General features: G+C 31.1%; 1 protein-coding gene across 1 annotated transcript in view; it reads right to left on the reverse strand.

Annotated features, from left to right (window-relative positions):
* The window catches only part of LOC140063645 (integrin alpha-9-like), a 49759-nt gene that overhangs the window by 16324 nt on the left and 12446 nt on the right, over nt 1-20989 (reverse strand). The window contains exons 7-15 of the mRNA XM_072110077.1: nt 15846-15947; nt 11793-11935; nt 10004-10141; nt 7382-7490; nt 5292-5386; nt 4569-4705; nt 4156-4313; nt 3783-3940; nt 3419-3559 (exon numbers count right to left, since the gene is read on the reverse strand). Coding sequence (XP_071966178.1) covers nt 3419-3559; nt 3783-3940; nt 4156-4313; nt 4569-4705; nt 5292-5386; nt 7382-7490; nt 10004-10141; nt 11793-11935; nt 15846-15947 — 1181 coding nt within the window. The remainder of the gene's footprint in view (nt 1-3418; nt 3560-3782; nt 3941-4155; nt 4314-4568; nt 4706-5291; nt 5387-7381; nt 7491-10003; nt 10142-11792; nt 11936-15845; nt 15948-20989) is intronic.

Genomic DNA, 20989 nt, shown 5'->3' on the forward strand with positions numbered 1-20989 from the left:
CTCTGATCATCTGCATCGTGCCTGCTGCTGCTGCAAAAAAGAAGCGGGAATTTGGGTGTAACAATTGTTATACACACGCACTAATATATAGACAACGGCTATCTATAATCTAGTAACAAACTACATTTTACATTTTACATTTAACTTATATTCCATACCTACTAAATATCTATTATATATAGATAGATGGAGACTACTACAAGTCTATTAGAAATCTATGAGTAACACAGTTTTGTATTATCTATCAACTGTCTACTTATAATAGATAGACAACAGCTATCTATAACCTATTAACAAACTACATTTAACATATATTCCATACCTACTAAATATCTATTATATATAGATAGATGGAGACTACTACAAGTCTATTAGAAATCTATGAGTAACACAGTTTTGTATTATCTATCAACTGTCTATTTATAATAGATAGACAACAGCTATCTATAACCTATTAACAAACTACATTTAACTTTCCTTCCATACCTACTAAATATCTATTATATATAGATAGATGGAGACTACTACAAATCTATTAGAAATCTATGAGTAACACAGTTTTGTATTATCTATCAACTGTCTATTTATAATAGATAGACAACAGCTATCTATAACCTATTAACAAACTACATTTAACATATATTCCATACCTACTAAATATCTATTATATATAGATAAATGGAGACTACTACAAGTCTATTAGAAATCTATGAGTAACACAGTTTTGTATTATCTATCAACTGTCTATTTATAATAGATAGACAACAGATATCTATAACCTATTAACAAACTACATTTAACTTATATTCCATACCTACTAAATATCTATTATATATAGATAGATGGAGACTACTACAAGTCTATTAGAAATCTATGAGTAACACAGTTTTGTATTATCTATCAACTGTCTACTTATAATAGATAGACAACAGATATCTATAACCTATTAACAAACTACATTTAACTTATATTCCATACCTACTAAATATCTATTATATATAGATAGATGGAGACTACTACAAGTCTATTAGAAATCTATGAGTAACACAGTTTTGTATTATCTATCAACTGTCTACTTATAATAGATAGACAACAGATATCTATAACCTATTAACAAACTACATTTAACTTATATTCCATACCTACTAAATATCTATTATATATAGATAGATGGAGACTACTACAAGTCTATTAGAAATCTATGAGTAACACAGTTTTGTATTATCTATCAACTGTCTATTTATAATAGATAGACAACAGATATCTATAACCTATTAACAAACTACATTTAACTTATATTCCATACCTACTAAATATCTATTATATATAGATAGATGGAGACTACTATAAGTCTATTAGAAATCTATGAGTAACACAGTTTTGTATTATCTATCAACTGTCTACTTATAATAGATAGACAACAGCTATCTATAACCTATTAACAAACTACATTTAACTTATATTCCATACCTACTAAATATCTATTATATATAGATAGATGGAGACTACTACAAGTCTATTATAAATCTATGAGTAATACAGTTTTGTATTATCTATCAACTGTCTACTTATAATAGATAGACAACAGCTATCTATAACCTATTAACAAACTACGTTTAACTTGTATTCCATACCTACTAAATATCTATTATATATAGATAGATGGAGGCTACTGTAAGTCTATTAGAAATCTATGAGTAACACAGTTTTGTATTATCTATCAACTGTCTACTTATAATAGATAGACAACAGATATCTATAACCTATTAACAAACTACGTTTAACTTGTATTCCATACCTACTAAATATCTATTATATATAGATAGATGGAGGCTACTGTAAGTCTATTAGAAATCTATGAGTAACACAGTTTTGTATTATCTATCAACTGTCTACTTATAATAGATAGACAACAGCTATCTATAACCTATTAACAAACTACATTTAACTTATATTCCATACCTACTAAATATCTATTATATATAGATAGATGGAGACTACTACAAGTCTATTATAAATCTATGAGTAATACAGTTTTGTATTATCTATCAACTGTCTACTTATAATAGATAGACAACAGCTATCTATAACCTATTAACAAACTACCGTTAACTTATATTCCATACCTACTAAATATCTATTATATATAGATAGATGGAGACTACTATAAGTCTATTATAAATCTATGAGTAATACAGTTTTGTATTATCTATCAACTGTCTACTTATAATAGATAGACAACAGCTATCTATAACCTATTAACAAAATACATTTAACTTTTTTTTCATACCTACTAAATATCTATTATATATAGATAGATGGAGACTACTCCCTGTCTACATAAAAACTCTTAAGGTGAAAAATATCTATTAAAAACTACTAACAATGGTGTAGCTTAAAGGCCTACTTTAAATAGTGCTACATCAACTATGATACAACTACTTACTGTGTACTTTTAATAGGTAGTACCTATTATGTCACCTATCTATTTTATGTAGTCAGAAAGTAGTCGAAGAAATCATGATAAAATCCTTAGTAGCCAAGAGAAAAAAACTACTAACGGCCTATTAAGCCTACTAAGGATAGAGCTATTTCTATTAAAGACTATCTAAATCTACTTAGTTATTTCGTTATGGGGTGCCATTGCATTGCATCCACATGGCAACTAAACTTTAGATTGATTTGCTGTGGATGTCCACAAACCCATAACAAAAAGTCTTAGTAGATATACAGTAGCTCTATATCTATTAGCCTTATAAGTTATCGCCTTAATAGATATAGCTCTATTACCTATTAAGGTACCTACTAATAAGTAGATTTTAGGCAGATTTTAGATAGGTCCTAATAGGTTTTACCTCATTAGCATAATTCTAAATCCCCACTAATAGTATTAGATAGATTTAATCTGTGAGTAACACAGTTGTATACATCTATCGATTGTCTACTTAAAATAGCTATACCAAGGGCTACCAGCAACCTATTAATAGACATAAACAAACTGATAATAGCCAGTAACTGTTAATAAACTATCTATTTTATACAATAGATAGATATGGACTACCAGATAGCTATTAGAAATCTATGAGTATCATATCTATCAACTGTCTACTTATAATAGCTCTACTGTAGGGCTACCAATAACCTATCAATATTAACAAATAATTAATAGCCACCAGTAACTATTAATCAACTATCTATTTTATATAGCTGGGAAGTAGTCATTCTATCGTTGACTCATTGAGTTAAAATTCTTAGCAGGCGAGATAAAAAGGTCTACTTAAAAACTATTAGGGCTACTAAAAATAGAGCTATTTCTACTTACGACTACTTAAATCTACTACTTTTTTTTGCTATGGGAAAACATCATAGCGTAGAACATGAATAACCAATAGAAATACCATCAGCAGTGATTACGTACCTCTTCATAATCTCCTGCTGCACTACTCATGTCTAGCGTAGGACATGGTCCACCTAAACAGGTAAGCATCGGTGGCTCAGGAACTATTAGGTCATAGGTGAAATGGAATGGAATAGGACTGAGAAAATCTGTTACCTCCTTCTGAAAAGATAAACAACTTAAACTGCAATCTATTTGTTATGCGAAAGTATCATATGTAAAAATACTTTAGAACTACTAAATACTTAGATATAGATTCTATGGATACTTGTCGGTATACAGGTACAGAGAAGCTGAAAGAAAGCTATCATGTGTTTTGTGTAAAAAGTATGTCAAATAAAATAAAGAATGTAACAATATTATTCATTGATCCAAGTATACTTACCTTTACTTGAAATTCATATTTATAGCAATGTTGCAGTCCCACCTCCAACCTCTCAATACTTGAGGCAGTTGTCTTCCCTCCCATGTAAAGGAAGACTACACGTGGTGCTCTATTTGTAAGTACTTTATTCTTTTCTACAGAAAGTGTGTAGTTTATGCCTAAAAGAGAAATGTTATAACAAAACCTAAAAAAACATACTGTACAGTACAAAGAAAAAAGTGGGTTTTCTAGCTGACCATTAGCAACTGAAGTTAAAATATAGACAGAAGCCTAAGAAAAAGAATGATAACCATAATAATGTATTATTTAAGTAGAGACTGAAGATGGAAAGGTATTGAAAACTAATAGTACATTCTAAAACAGCTATACTTACGGAGTGATTGAGGGACTGCAATGCCTGTGTATCTTATACACATGTTTGATGATAAACATAGAGCTGCTTTACCATCAATTATACAGTTAGTGTGATTTTTGTTGATAGGGTTTGGTGAAATCTTCAATGTGGTCTCCATTTTAACGATAGGCTTAGTTCTATAAAAGGAAAGAAATCATCTAAATATAGTATCATGTTTCAAATGAAATCCAAGCTATATTGTATTATATTGTACATTCCCAATGTGCCAAAAATAAGTAGTTAACAATTAAGATGCTCATTTTAAAAAGTGAAATCTGTGCTGTAATAATTGTTTTAATTTTTATGGGAAAGCAAAAGAAAACAATTATTTCCATACTGAAGATATAAGTATATTAAGATATTATAAACTCATTTCAGTATTGTCATACTACCTCAAAACAAAAACTTTATTTTGTAGGAATGCTCCAACTGCTATATCTGGGTAAATGTTACCATCTATGTCCACTTTCCCAGAAATAGAACTTCCAAATGATCTCACAAAAGGGTCAATATCTTTGCCTGCAATCCTCTGAAATGTATAACGGAAGTACTGTATATGCATATAAAGAAATTATGACAACAAAAGTGCAACAGAGACCTTTTTTAATCCGATTTGGTATAGAGTGTAATTATTATATGGAAGCCATCATCATTGTGTTTGTGTCAAAGGTGCTCATTGTTTTATTGTATTCCTGGTATACATTAGGATGCTCATAAATGCAAATATAAGTGCTATTGAAAAACATTAAGGCATTTTATTTTATGTATTTAAGCACATTTGGCCTATTTTATAGTATTACTAATAATTAATGTAGTAATTAATTTACATTCCCATGGCTGTTAATCCCTTGAAGGTGGCCTTGAACCCATGCTAATATTCAGATTTAGATTCAATTTATTTTGCTAATTAAAATGGAAATAATATGAGTACATGTACATATGAGTACATATACATATATATATAGTCTTAGGTACAGTAAACAGTGTCCTGCCTTAACATCCCAGCCATTTGACTCGCTCAGTATATATATATATATATATATAAAGGTTGGATATATACAGTATATATATTTTTCATTTCTGAAATGGTATGTTACTATATACAAAGTGTGTACCTGTGTATATCGAAGCCTAATACCAGAATATGACGTTGAGTAAATGTAAACCGCACCTGAGTTATCATCCTCATATGGTGCACCTATTGCAACATCTGAATAAAAAAAATGCAATTGAATAATATTAATTTATCATTCACCTTTAAAACAATAACCAACCGAATAGTTTACCAATATTTTGTTTTCAATAAGAAATGAATGAATACATGAGTAGTTGAAAATGTAGAAAAACTGTATACAAACAGTGTAAAACAAGTACGGTACGGTAATTAAAAATATGATTTCAATAAATACTTTATAATTTAATTATTGTTAAACTGGCTGAAATAAGGAACACAAAGAAGCTCAGAGACTGTTTAGGTTCAAGTGACAAAAATTGTGGAAGCTCTAAGTGAAATGTTGATGAAAGATAAAGATGAACAAGTAAAGAAAGCTTGGCATCTACAAATTAGAGGGGAGAAGTATTGAGGAAGGTGAAGTGGAAAGATATGGTAAAGAAAGAACAAAAATTAGTTTGGAGGAAGATGATGGACAGGAGAGGGAAATATTTGACAGAAGCATGGAAGAAGTTACAGTTGGTAAACTCCTTAAACTAGAAAAAAGATCATGAACAATAAGTTTGAAGGAACAGGATGCACAGGACTGGAAGAACTGGGGAAATAATGCAGAAGCATGGACGAAGTGAAAGTTGGTAAACCACTTGGAGGGAAGAAATTATCATGAACAATCAGTTTTGAAAGAAACATGATGCACCAGGACAGCAAGAAGTTGGAAAATGTTGCAAAAGCTGGAACAATTAAGTGACAGTTGGTAAACACCTTGAAGGGGAGAAATGAAAATGAACAATCAGTTTGAAGGAACAGGATGCACAGCATAGGAAGAAGTAGGGAAATGATGTAGATGAATTGAACAAGTGACTGATTGTAAACTCCATAAAGAAGAAAAAACATCATGAACAATCAGTTTGAAGGAACAGGATGCACAGGACAGGAAGAACTGGGGAAATGATGCAGAAGCATCAAAGAAATGACAGTTGTTAAACCATTTGGATGTGGAAAAATTAGCATGAACAATCAGTTTGAAAGAAACATGATGCACAGGACAGAAAGAAGTGGAGAAATGATGTAGTGGTACATAACAAGAGCAGTTGGTCAACCATTTGGAGGGTAAAAGATCACGAACAATCAGTTTGAAGGAAGGATACACAGGACAGGAACAAGTATAAAAATGATATAGCAGCATTACTAACAAGTGGCAGTTGGTAAACCTCTTGGAAATGATGATGATGATGATGAAATACATATTGTATTTTGTGCAGATGTTCACTTTGACAGCACATCAGTGTACTATCTAACCTTTGAATGTTTTTAATTTAAAGTGAAAGTGAAAGTTCAACTGAAAAATTATCCTAAATTTTGATAACAAGTTATAATTATAAAGGCAGACTCACTCTCACTCTCTCTCTCTCTCTCTAACCATCCCATATGTTGTTACCACCTTCCTATCTAATGTCCTTAAAAACATTATGACATCTTATTGGAATCATGAAATTATGCAATAAGCCTATCATTCAAATGATAAACAACCATAATAATATTAAAATGAATGTATCCTTTTCTGCAGTTATAAATAGATTATCATAGGATATATTGATCAACTAAGGAAATACAAAATTAACTGTCAAATTTATAAGGAGTTTATAGTTATCAAACAGATAATTTCAGTCGGATAATCTTATTACATTAAATTAAGGATATTGTATGTTCCTCAGTTAGATTATTCGTTTCTTATTTAAATGTTATCGTTCATTCAGATTAAATAGGTTGTGGCACAATCTGCAAACTCATGATTCCCACATTGTCACGCATTTATTGCAGGGCAGTGTGCAGGACTTATGTTATGAAACTCGTTAGGCCTACTAGGTCCGAATGAAACTCGGACCTTGGGGTGGGATTTTTTCATCTTCAAAATTAAAAATTTAAGTTTTAACATTTTTCATTTTTTCTTCATTCACTTTTATAGATTTAATTAATTTTAAAGTTCAATGAACTGTTGGCAATGGAAAGTTCCAACTGCACTTTTAAACATACCATCATATCTATCTTGATTGAGATCACCAATATTTTCAATAACTGTACCAAATCGTGCATTCATAGCATTTGAACCACTCAGTTTTTCTTTCAATGGCCGCAAAATTCCCTGAAAAAGAGTGACTATAACATTAGCAATGTACCTATACACACTAAAGTCATATCAAGAAAGTTGGTTACTTAAAAGAAGGATCTTGAAGATAGTACATTGTTTTCGGAAGCAAACGAAGGTCTATGATAACCACAGTGATATGATGATCACAAGTAGCTGAATTATGTATTTTTTGGAACCGGAGAAGAGATGAAGATGGAAATTGACAAAGAAAAGAATTACTGTGTAATCTGTGTAAGCAACAAATTCATTCCACATGCTTAAGTTATTTAGCCAAACAACTTGGTTTGCAGATACATAACCTTGTTTCATGTATATTATGTTTTCAAGATTCATAATATTCAAAATTTGCTACTTAAAATGGGGTTTACTCCCTTAGATTTTTAGAGAAAGTCTTTGGGGAAAAAATTGTGGCTATGATTTCAAAAAGTCTGAAAGATATCCTTGAGGCCAATAATTCCAGCTATGTACTGTATGACGTTGATTGACTAAAAACTAAAAGGTGTAAAATGCTTTCCAGACTTGTAATACTGTTTTATGGTAATCCCTTAATAGACAACCTGTCTACTAGTACTAATCTTATATAAAATGTAATCATCACCTATATTTAGTGTTAATAATTCTAGACTACAGGAAATATGTTATAAACTATAAAGAACATCCTTCCTATATTGTTTTTATTCCCATTGTTCTAATTTAAGGTGGTTTACTCATTGAGGTACTTTACCTTGATGTGTCAAAGATATTCTTAAATTGCATTTATACACAGATATTTTGATGTCTCAATTATACCATGATGGATGATGTCACTATTTGAATAAGATACCTTGCATTGTCTAGGAATTAAGGTCTGTACTACCAGATACAGGAGTGTTATCTTAGAATGTTTATGGTAATTTTTACAATAATATGTTTCCGTGTTTGTACATGCACCAGCCAGATATTCAATCTGTAATCATCCATACACAAGTGGCTGATTCACTCTCCTCCAGACAACAAGTATAAACAACACAACAATGACTACCACAGATTAAAACAACAATCATTAAAAAAAACAAGGAAAATAAAAGGAAAACTTATAGACAACATCTACTTGATTTGGTCAATGTTGGATTGTCTCAAATTTTGATTTATAGATTTTCCAAGGATGTCTTCTAGTACTATTTCCTTTTAGTATGTATTCTCCATTCCTATCTATATCTATGATATGTGAGATCACATGATTATTGATGCCATTAAATTTGAATTTACCCAAATGACTTAATATACATTTTCATAAAAAGGCATAGCCTAAAAACCACTCTTTAAATCGTAAGTTTAAGTACATAGAAACCTTGATGTAGAATATGTACCTGGTTCCAATAATGAACATTTTATACTTAATTACATAATATTATGTTCCTGGCACTGGCAGTAAATCTACCCAATTGATGCAGTACATCAATTGCTTTGTATATATTTTGCCTTGCCTTGATAATCCCACACTGTTCAATCCCTATACAATACAATAGTTTTCCATGTGGAAAAGTGCCAAATTACAGGTATTGTATGCTTTTACTTTCAGCACATACATATTACAGTCATTTCCTTTTAAAAAGTCAATACACATTTTATGTTAGTATAATAGCTTTCCAATACTTCCAATTGGTGACAGCACAATGTGGGCTGGTGCCAATTCTGTTTTTTTTTATTTTGAAACTTTAATCTAAAAGATTATCATTGTTCTGTATTTTACTGTATTTTCTTCGCAAATATTAAAATGAATTATATGACAACTTTTATGAACATATTAACAAGTCACATACAGTAGATTGTGTTTTCTGCCCTTGTTCTTAACACGTTCACTGCCACGGCGTATTTATACGTCAAAAATTGCGTGTCGCTACTTGCCAAGACGTAATACTACGTCAAAATCGTAGCACTTTTGTATTGTATGTAGAATCGCTGGCAGTGGTGATTGGAACAGGAATTATCGCATGGCAGTTTATGAATGATGTACGTAAACGATAATCTAAAAATAAATGTCATATGTTTGTTTGTGTTTATTCCCTCATGCATTGAATATGGTTGATACGATGGCGCCCTCACACTCAATATAATCATCTCAAACATGTCATAAATTGCACTAATAGTAAATAAAAATAATAAAGGATGAAATGATTCAGTGTGGTTTACTGTTTTTATCTCTCGATGATAGGTTTGACCGATTTTAGCGCGGAAAATCCCCGACGTATATTTACGTTCCTGGCAAAGTCAATAAAATTGTTGGACCATTGCCAGTGACGTATTTATACGTCTCAACGGTTTTTCCCGCCATCGTATTTTGAATGACATCATGATAGTCTGTGACCAGATGTTACACTTTCAAACTGTAATTTAATATGTAAACGGGACTTGGCACTGGGACAGAAATTACGGAAAATGCCTTGGCAGTCAATGTGTTAAACACGTTTTGAAATTTATGAATTTTCACAATAGTATTAATCTAGAGTGAGTTAGTATCAACTTACCCTTCCTTGGTTCATGTATATGTACACTCTTCCTTCATCTACGATGTTTGAGTAGAGTGGAGCTCCTACCAACAGGTCTGTCAGACCATCTTTGTTCAGGTCAATTCCTTTCACTGCTGCTCCAAAATAAGTGTTCATCTGTACAAAACATAGGAAGAGAAACTATATATATATTTTCAAATAAGAGGTTATTACTTCTTTCACATAAGGCATATTGTGGTTTATCCAGGTATGTAGGCATGAAATAGACTATTCCTTTAACAATCTAAAAATCTGTAAACACAAATTAGTATTCAACATATGAAAGGAAACTTTAACTGAATTTATACTGATATTCGTATTAAAGAAATATATAATGAATGTTGTTTGAGTTTGTATTACTATAATATTGATATTAAATAGATTCACAATAAATGAAATCATATACTGTATGACACTACCACTCTCAGGCAAAAAGTAATATTAGAAATCGCAAAACTAAAAAGAAACAAGCACAAATGTGCGATACTCGGGGTACAGCAAAAAAAACGGGAGAAGACGGGATGTAACGTCACATACATCAATAACCTCGCTACCAAATACGGCTATTTTTTGCTATTTCTGGGAGTAGAAGTGTGGTCACAATATCATAAATAGGTTTTACTGTATATATTCTTATTCAAGACCTTTAAAAAGGCACCAAACACAGCTATATTATGACGACAATCGTTTGGCACCAAGGTACCATCTTCGAGATGTCATATTGCTGCATCCGGTTTGGAATTAATAAATCCGGCTCTATAGCTTTGAGGAAATGTCCCTGTCTGTAGTATCATGCCACATCCTAGCTCAATACTACAACAAATAAGGGAGAAGTAGTATTTTATAAATCGCACTTTTTTCGATTGGTACCATGTTTATGACATCATAATTCTGCATTCGGTTGAACATTTTCTTTCTATAGCTTGTTCACCTATAGTATTACCCTAGTATATGCATGCCATGTTTCAGAGCCTGCAGACGACGCGTAAACAACTAGTAGGACTTGAAAGTTGGCTCAATAGGATTCAATACTGTCCAGATAGAAGAGAGGATGAGAGAGTCCTAGACTCGGGTACCCCGAGTAAAAAACATTGGTGAGCCCTCTGAAGCTTAACTCAAATACTATGACTAATTCACAATGTAAATGTGTTTCATAACATAAAAACTTGAGACAATACTAATCTATTGGTTATGAGTCCACTAATCCTTTATGACACAAACAGATATGATTCAAATGTGCATTCAAAATAGTTTACACAGTGCTTTTTTGGTTCAAGATGTAAACTAACAATACAACAGCTCTCACAATATTTGTCTATTTTAAATGTGTGGGAGAATAATCTGTGTCTTGCAGTCCTTATGGAAAACATCACTTTGGCCTCCCTACTATCACAAAAGCCAGGTACAGGCCCTCCTTATTCAAGAACAATTTTTATACAACAAAATCTGTTACAGAGCATAGCATTTAACCTACGCCAACTTTATGGATATCTATGGCAATCATTAGACCACTCAAATCAAGGTGTGTTGACTCTTTGGTTGACTGTAAATTTAATCATTTTAAAATTTAATCCCCACCATAGACTTGGTTCCCACTAGGACATAGTTAGGTAATTTGACCAATCATAAGCACTGGATTGTCGAAACTGTTGCTTTGTCATTTCAACTCACTTGCGTGTTCAACTTTTTATTCACACTTTCTCACATAAATGCAATACTACAGAACATAATGACAATAATATAGGAAACATGTATATTTCATACTAACCTTCTCTCCAAAAAATTCAGTATGTACACTAAATGTAGCCAAATCATAGATAAACACTTTCCCCTTCTGATATGCCCTGGGGGCACCGGTCACTCCATGAACAAGATCTGACCTTACAAAATATCCAGAGCTTACAGAATAACCTACATGAAAAAGTCAAACAAATTATCTGCAAACAATCAATATAAATTAATTTCAGATTTTAGATAATGATCTGAAATTTGCCATATTACATTAACAATGATTTACAATGACATAGAAATGCCCTGCCCTTCTATATCTGAGTATTTAGCCATACATTTATGATTTAGCAATTCATGAGAACTGATACACCCTAACACCTCAACATTTATTGCATATAATGATCAAATTGTGTGTCAAATCAAAACTGGAAACAGTTTTGTCTATTTTCAACATGAAAATATATGTTGCAATAATTAGACTTTAAACCATTTTTCAATATGAATGTTTTTTCTGAAATACAAGAGTTATTTTACCAAAAACTTGTTTTCAGTATTACAACCAACTTTAATCAATATGTTATATCATCCTTAATCCAAAACATAATTTAATCAGAGAATTTATACAAAATGTTTAAACAATCCTGATATCCATTGCGAAATAATCTATATTTATTAACCATTATTATAAATGATTTATATTGATTTGTTTCAAGGTAATAGTTAGCATAGGAAATGTAATTATTATTAACTTAATATCCTCCTGATATTTTTGCCAAATTACATATTTGGCTACATGCTATTTTTAGGATAAAAGAACAATATCCTTATATCCTTGCCAAATAAACTTTGTTTGTATAATTAATGCAAGGTTCATACAAATATAAACCATTATTAAGAATAGCATATATAACCTCAACTTTACAAATTTATACCTCAATTTGACAATCTCTACACATATATTATTGCTACATCAATTCATCATGATACAAAAACATCATAAGAAAAGTTGATCATGTTTATAAATCGATCATAAACAACTAAATCACACTAATTGAGTATTAGATGACCATCACCTAATCACACTCTGATTTGAGTATTATTGGTTGATCATGATCAACTTAATCACACTGATTTATGAGTTTAAGTACTTGATCATGATAAACTTAATCATAATGTTTTATCAGCCGTTCATCATGATCAACTTTCACAGTTCATATCGACTTATAGTTTATCATGATCTATGCAATTCTGATTTGTATACTATAAGTATATTGTCATAATATAATGTTTTATGAATAGGTTGGATGGATCATCATGATCATGACCAACTTAATCACACTGATTTATGAGTATATAGTAGATAATCATAACCAACTTAATCACACTGATTATCATGATCAATTTAATCACAATGCTTTATGAGAAAGTTGATCATGATCTGATTCTGAATATAATTTTTATTGTAATGTCTTAAAGAAACATATTAACCTGATTTACTGTACACACACAATTCACACAAATCATACAAGATTTAAAGGCAATTCTACTGAAAATAGGACAAATCTACAACGAAAGCAAATAAAGATAAGAATTAAGATCCAAAATCAAGGTGACAAGACACAGGAACATGAATAGTATGTATTGTCTTACATTCAGATTCAGAAGTCTACTTTCTTTAATCTGTTGATACAAAATTGAAGTTGAGGATTCCAATACAAATGAAACAATTAAACTTTCACTTTAGAAAGCTAAACCTAGGCTAATTCGTAATTTGAGATAACTTTGTAAAGACACAACTGTCACAAAATAAAAAGTGCAAACAAGTTTTAAGCCATAACAACCTGTTTTCTATTGCATGCATATATACTGTGTGCTAACATCATCTGGGGTTGTGAACTAATTATTAAATGATACTATCATTTAATAATCTAATTAATAATATTAGTCAACATAAGTGTCACAAAAAACATTATCATTTGATAGAAACATTTCTACAGTTTTAACTAAGTGTCAGCAAAACAGTATTAAAATTGAAATGGAATTGTGACCTAATTTTCAGTAATAATTTAATTAGCGATTAGTAGGTTCATAGTGTCAAAAATAGCATTATCATAGTGTCATCATTTTAGATAATATACTGACATTGTTTATCTTAATAGTAATACTGACATCATTAACTACAAAATTAATGAATCATTTAATCTGTAGTATTTCACTTGTAAAAATTATGCGAAGCCACCAACCTAATATTGTAATAACCTGTAGGTCTACATGTCTGGACTTGACTTGTCAACTACGCATTTGCCGTATGTCTTACACGTAAGTCTTACACTATACTATAAGTATATTGTCTTAATATAATGTTTTATGAATAAGTTGGATGGATCATCATGATCATGACCAACTTATTCACACTGATTTATGAGTATACAGTAGATAATCATAACCAACTTAATCACACTGATTATCATGATCAATTTAATCACAATGCTTTATGAGAAAGTTGATCATGATCTGATTCTGAATATAGTTTTTATTGTAATGTCTTAAACTAATATTAACCTGATTTACTGTACACACACAAATCATACAAGATTTAAAGGCAATTCTACTGAAAATATGACAAATCTACGACGAAAGCAAATAAAGATAAGAATTAAGATCCAAAATCAAGGTGACAAGACACAGGAATTAATTAGAATAAAACACTTGTCACCATAATATTCAAAAGTACTATATCACTCATGACATTTTCTCAGGCAAACTTCTGAACAAAACAACATATTTGAAATAGTTCAATGCAGACCTTGATTTAAAAGGAGGGCCATGGCGCTGACGCTCCTTGGCGGTCCTGAAAACGATCAAAGGAGCGCCTAAAATAGCGCTCCCCAACCTGTTACAGTGCGTCATAAAAATATATATAATGATAAGAATATTAACCCCGAATACAACACACAGTCTATATATAGTTGCGCAAACGATCTTTGTTATGGCTATCCCCGATAGGCTAGGCGCGCCTACGATCTTTGATGTTGCGAGAAAAATATCGTAAACAATTCATTCTAAATATAGTATCAGAACGTTCAATCGGTCGCTCAAAAAGACTGCCGACAGAAGACTGTAATTATACAGACCTAGTTTTTTTGGTCACATGGCATAAAATGCGATACTCTCTGCTTTACCGCAACATCTCACATGTTTTTTTTTTAACTCGGTACGAGAGGGTGGCTGCCGACACGATAAACAGTAATTAAGATCGTGTACCTGGATTTTGTGTCACATGACATGAAACATAATACTCTCTGATCTTAACTGCTCACATGTTTTCCCCTCCAAATTCTGATCGGGCCTTTTCTTATACACATATCGTAATCATTTTAAAAGGCTTAAGCCTTTATGTTAAATCTTATAGTAATTGATATGGAATATATATTTATTTTGCATATATTTTGTTGGTGTCCTAGCCTAGGCTAGGTGTCATTGTTTTTATAATTCGCTAACCCAAGGTAGGATTAAATAATTTATAGTGTAGGCCGCCGAAACTAGACTAGATAGCCTCGACTCTCTCTCTGCGTGAGCTGAGGTCCACGGACCCGATGTCGTCTCGTCGGCGGATTTCCGTCCAAATTAGGATAACCGATGCGTAGGCCTCTAGGGTGGCTACAAAAATTGACGTCTACTATCTTTAGATAGGATTTTAATTAGCAAACAATACATTGTTTGTTTGCATTGTCCATGCTTCTAAAGGCGATGACAATGGTGTTTACTAACCCTACGAACCACCCTACGATCGACGCGTAGATAATTATAACAATACATCGTAGACTACGTTCAGAGAACAATGACCTACGATGAATTTTACGTGCGAGAGTACCATTTCCGGCCATCTAGAGGTGTCATTTATCAAAATTCGGCTCGCCACAGGCCCAACCATGGTGGGCCTGTGCCTCGGATACTTAATCAAAATAATGGCTCTCCTCAACATATTGAGGAGAGCCATTAGGAGCTCTCCTCTTATATTTATAAATCAAGGTCTGTCAATAGATCAATTAAAAAAACAAATGGTTGATTATTTTAATTTGATACCTACCAATATAACTCTCATCTTCTTCCCTAGAGGGGTACCATGATGATACATCTGCAACATTGATTTCTGGTCCCATGCCAGTCTCAGTCACAGAAACAACACTTCCTGAACGAGAGAAATAAAAAGGTTTCTTAGAAGGTTTGGAAGATGGTACATATACAATAAGTGGTATACAAACAAATGTGTTTGCTGGTTATGAGACAGAGAAACAGATACCAATTACAAACATATAAAAAGGTTTTAGGTGTATAAAACACAATTTACAATATAAAAAACATACAAACGACATAGAGAAAATGGAAACTATAAATATCAAGAAAAAACGGACAACCTACAGATTGTATGAAAAAAAGATAAAAAGATATAAACCATTTTAGCATAAAAATCTGAGAAAGTACTCTATAAAAATAAATTTGTTTAAATTTAAATTTTCTTTTGAATTCAGCATTGTACATATGTATTGAGTTATGAATATCTAGCCCTATTTGTATTGCTTTTAATTGCTCATTAGTCCACTTTTATTTACAGACAAATTAAGGGAATGCCTAATATCTTTTATAGCAATATGATGGTAGACAGCTTCCTTAAAACTAACTTTTTATGGAACTCCAGTTCAGCGATTTTCATAATGCAAACATTTTGTTATACATTGTAAGGTCGGTTACTTAACCAAACTATAAAATTACTTGTAAATACACTTAAAATGACTGAATTAAAAACAGTAGAAATACTTGGGTATTAACTTTGATTGTATAGTTTACAGAGAAAAAATAGCCGTTGCTTTTTTGTAAAGTGAATGTTTAACGTCCATGTATTACAGTAGCTTACAGTCAAGTGGTTTGAGTCTTCCAAGTTAGTAAAAGTATTGAAGAACATACAGAGAAGCACATGCAATTAGAATGGAGATGCCTTCACATAACTATACAAAGATCACAAATAATTGAGAAACTCATTTCAAACAATGGGGAAAAGAAAGATTGCTAAGAATCCAAAGGAGCAACATCTAACTTATTTGGAAATTCCTCCAAGGTGAAGAGATAAATCAATAGATGTACTGGTAGGTATAGGGTGGCATAATAATTAAAAAGTTATTGCATATAAATAAAATCGGTATAATATATATAAAAATACTATGTAAAATAAAAGTAATGGCATGTTGGCATTAAACAAGAAATGATCATCTGCAATTTGAAATTGGTAATTTTTCCAATAGGCATAAATTATTGTACTGTAACTGTCATAGCTGTGATACATCCACTCAATAATATTTAATAATATAAACACATCCTTTGAAAAGCTTTATTTAGGCTCTGACTGTTCTAATTCTAATTTTAAATGCAGTTTAACTTTTTATTTGTCATGTTTTAGATTGTTTGTAATCTGTCAATTAAATTATGTTGTATACAACTATATTATATAAGCTACAGTAAGCCACTATGATGATTGAAAGAAGTCCTCCGGTAAATGTGTTTGTGTTTCCTGCCATTTTTTTCAAACTAGTATTACTGAGCATATGTCAAACCAAAGGTTGTCCATATGGAATCATTAGGAAACCAATCATTTCCCATGATTGTCAGTATAGGAAAAATTAAATTCTCATTCAATTCTGTTTATAACAAGGTCAAATAAGAAAGTTGGCAGAATCAGTTGACACTGATATTGTTCATTTAAAAAATGTACTATATACAGTAGGCTTACACCGACAACTCGCAACACGCATTTTCCGACTCGCAGAAAAGAAACCTTAAAAAATATTACTATTAAAACACTGATTGTTTCCAGTTATTTTTTTCCATTTTTTACCTCCGCCAAGGAGGTATATGTAATCGATCATGTGTGTTTGTTTGTTTTATTAGCAGGATTACTCAAAAGTAATTACAAGATCCTTTCCAAAATGAAAATACAGATAGGAAAAGATAGGACAGAATTTTCAAAAGCCGGTGAGCAAGTAAACTACATTGCATTTTCTCGAGAACTACTGTACTTGTACAAAAAACTTCATTTTTGTTCTAGAGGCAAGAATTATAATTTGTGGTTTGTAATTTTAAAACATAATTAGATTTAATGTACACGTTTTTTTGATGCGAGTAGTTTAAAAAACCACCTATTTCTTTTCAAATTTGTTCATGTTTTTCGTGCTGCTGTTCTATTGTTAGTCAGCTGAAGCTATTGTTAGTTGAAAGGCTGGTTTACATAACCATCACACCAAACTCGCATTGCAGTAGTGAAATTAGTCTAAATCACACAGTATTAAGACACACACAATTTTTCCGGAGACTAAATCTTATGTAGGAGAATTTTACTACTTCAGTTCAGTTCAGTTCAATAATACATTTATTTAAGATGGTCACAATATATAACAAACAATATTACAATAAACAATAATAAACAATTAATATAAGACCATCTTAGGGATCAAAATTAGAAGTAGAACTTGTCTCACATTGACCCCTAAAATAATAATAATAATTCAAACAAAAATAAGAACGGTACTGTATAAATATACAAATACAACGCATACAATTAAATAAATTATACAGTGCGCAACATATTTAGTAGGTTTGGTAACAAGATAAATAAAGGGTTTTTATATGCTTTCTAAATGAATTTACAGTATATAAATGATTTGTGGCAGTTGAATCTAGATTATTCCAATACGTTGGTCCTAAATAAGTAATAAAAAACTGGCTTTTTCTAAGTTTAACAAATGGAACATACAATTTATGTGGATTTCTTATGTTATAGGTATGATCTAATAAACGATTTGAAAATAACATTGAAACAGACTTTGGTAGTAAACCAGTAACATATTCAAACATAAAAGAAGTAACTTGAAGTTTATGAAGGTCATATATTTTTAAAATTTTAAGTTTTTTAAACAAAGGTTCTGATGCAGATGTAGATTGTTCAAAGTTTAATAATCGAACAATACGTTTTTGTAAAATGAAAATTCTATGTAAATTTGAAGGATAATCAGCTGCCCATATAATATTGCAATAAAGTAAATGTGGTAATATAAGCGAATTATACAAAGAAAGTAAAATGTGTTGAGGAAAAAAATATTTTATCTGGTTTATAACACCCAATGCGTTTAGACATTTTGATTGAAATATTTTTCTGATGACCGGTCCAATTTAAGTTTTCATTAATTAAAATTCCAAGAAATAAAGTTTCGCTTTTTCGGTCCAGATTTTTACCATTTAGAACAACTTGAATGTTTTTGTTACTTAATTTATGCCTGTTTCGATAGGAGTGAAATATAATGAAATTTGTTTTTGAAGTATTAATCAATAATTTATTAGAAGAAAACCAATTTTCAATCTTATTTAATTCTAAATTAAAGGTATTTACTAATAAATCAATATTTTTGTTTGAATAAAATAAAGGCGGAGGTATGCACTCTCGGAGTGGCTTTCTAGTTTTTTTTTTGTATTACTATAACAATAATAGAGGCTTGATGCAAATTGCCATGTTTTTATATTTCGTTAAGTTGTTGCTGTCTTGTATTTTCTTTTATTTTACTTGCTGAAACTGTTGAATAGGGACCATGTCAAAATCATTATACTGCAATTAAGCAATACTACAGTAAAAATCATATATATTTATTATAAATGATGACAAATTGCAAATTCTAAAATAATATCTAATTAATATATATAATTTACATTAATTAAATAAAAAGGAAATTGGTATTTAAGCAGTCCGGAGACCAATTGTGCTTTAAGTGGGTTTAATGTTAAAAACATAACATGACTACTGTACATGTACATGCGATTGTTTTATAGTAATTGGTATGTTCTCTTATTAGGAGTGTTTTGTTTAATCAAGTATCCCTAATATCAATTTATTTCTCTATCAGCATCAGCATCTTATCTTTCTTTCTTTCCCATTTGCTAATAGTAACAGTAAATGGATGTATAAATTATATCATATGTTAATAAACTTTATAAATCACTGGGTAACCATTATATACAGTACTTCACTTTATAAATCACTGGGTAACCATTATATACAGTACTGCACTTTATAAATCACTGGGTAACCATTATATACAGTACTTCACTTTATAAATCACTGGGTAACCATTATATACAGTACTTCACTTTATAAATCACTGGGTAACCATTATATACAGTACTGCACTTTCAATTTGAGATTAAATGTCTGTACAACTATGATATTCATAAAAAAATATTGCCTACTGCAATAAAGGAGGGAAAAGAAGCAGGGGAGAGAAGGAAATGTTTCTTTTTCATCTTACAGTTTAAATTGCCTTTTTCTTATTTTGTTTTTCGTATGTTTTACAAAGAGGAGGAGGGAAGAGGAGGAGGGATGGGAAGGATAGACAGGAGTAGGGTAGGAGAGGATGGTAAAGCAGGTTGGAGGGGACGACGGAAAAGAGAAGCAGATGAGCAGAGAGGAGGCAAGATAGTGCAAAGGAGAATGAGAGGAAAGAATAAGACTAGGAGGGAAAAGAATTAGGAGAGAACAGCTTTACATTCTTTTTTCAACTTCTGAACCTCAACTGAAACATTCAAGATACAGTGACTGTTGATTTTTTTATATTTGACCTGGATCATTTAGCATGAGAAATCTTTTGATTCAAAACAAACATGACACATGATGATTTTGTGTCAAATATACATAAATAGATCAAAGACAATTGAGAAAGGTACAGGAAACAAAGAGGCTTAACGCATTTCCCACTACACTGTATAGTAAAGTGGCTTTGGTGACAGATATGTGACATTGGTACCTTGTAGTACACTCTTAAACAATCTTATTTGGTCATGGTTGCGTTTACAGTACTTGCCAAAATTATTTTAACAAAATATTATCTACATAATTGAAATTGAATGTGCAATCAAAAATGTCAAAAGTTTGATTAATAATACGGTAGCACCGAGAGAATGTCTACCTACCATTTATTTAAATCAACAGCATCTCATTTCAAGCACCACTAAAAAACATCAGAATGTTGCTAGCGCAAGTGGTATTTCAACATTCATTTTACATGATAACTATAGCTCTAATTATTACTTAATTTATTCATACTATTAACAAGTAGGCCTAATGTGTTTTACTGTAGAAAACGCACACACAAACAGTGCATTCTAACAATTTAATGATCTCAATGGTTTAGCAAT

This window comes from Antedon mediterranea, chromosome 1 (assembly GCF_964355755.1).
Source record: "Antedon mediterranea chromosome 1, ecAntMedi1.1, whole genome shotgun sequence".
NCBI classification, from domain to species: domain Eukaryota; kingdom Metazoa; phylum Echinodermata; class Crinoidea; order Comatulida; family Antedonidae; genus Antedon; species Antedon mediterranea.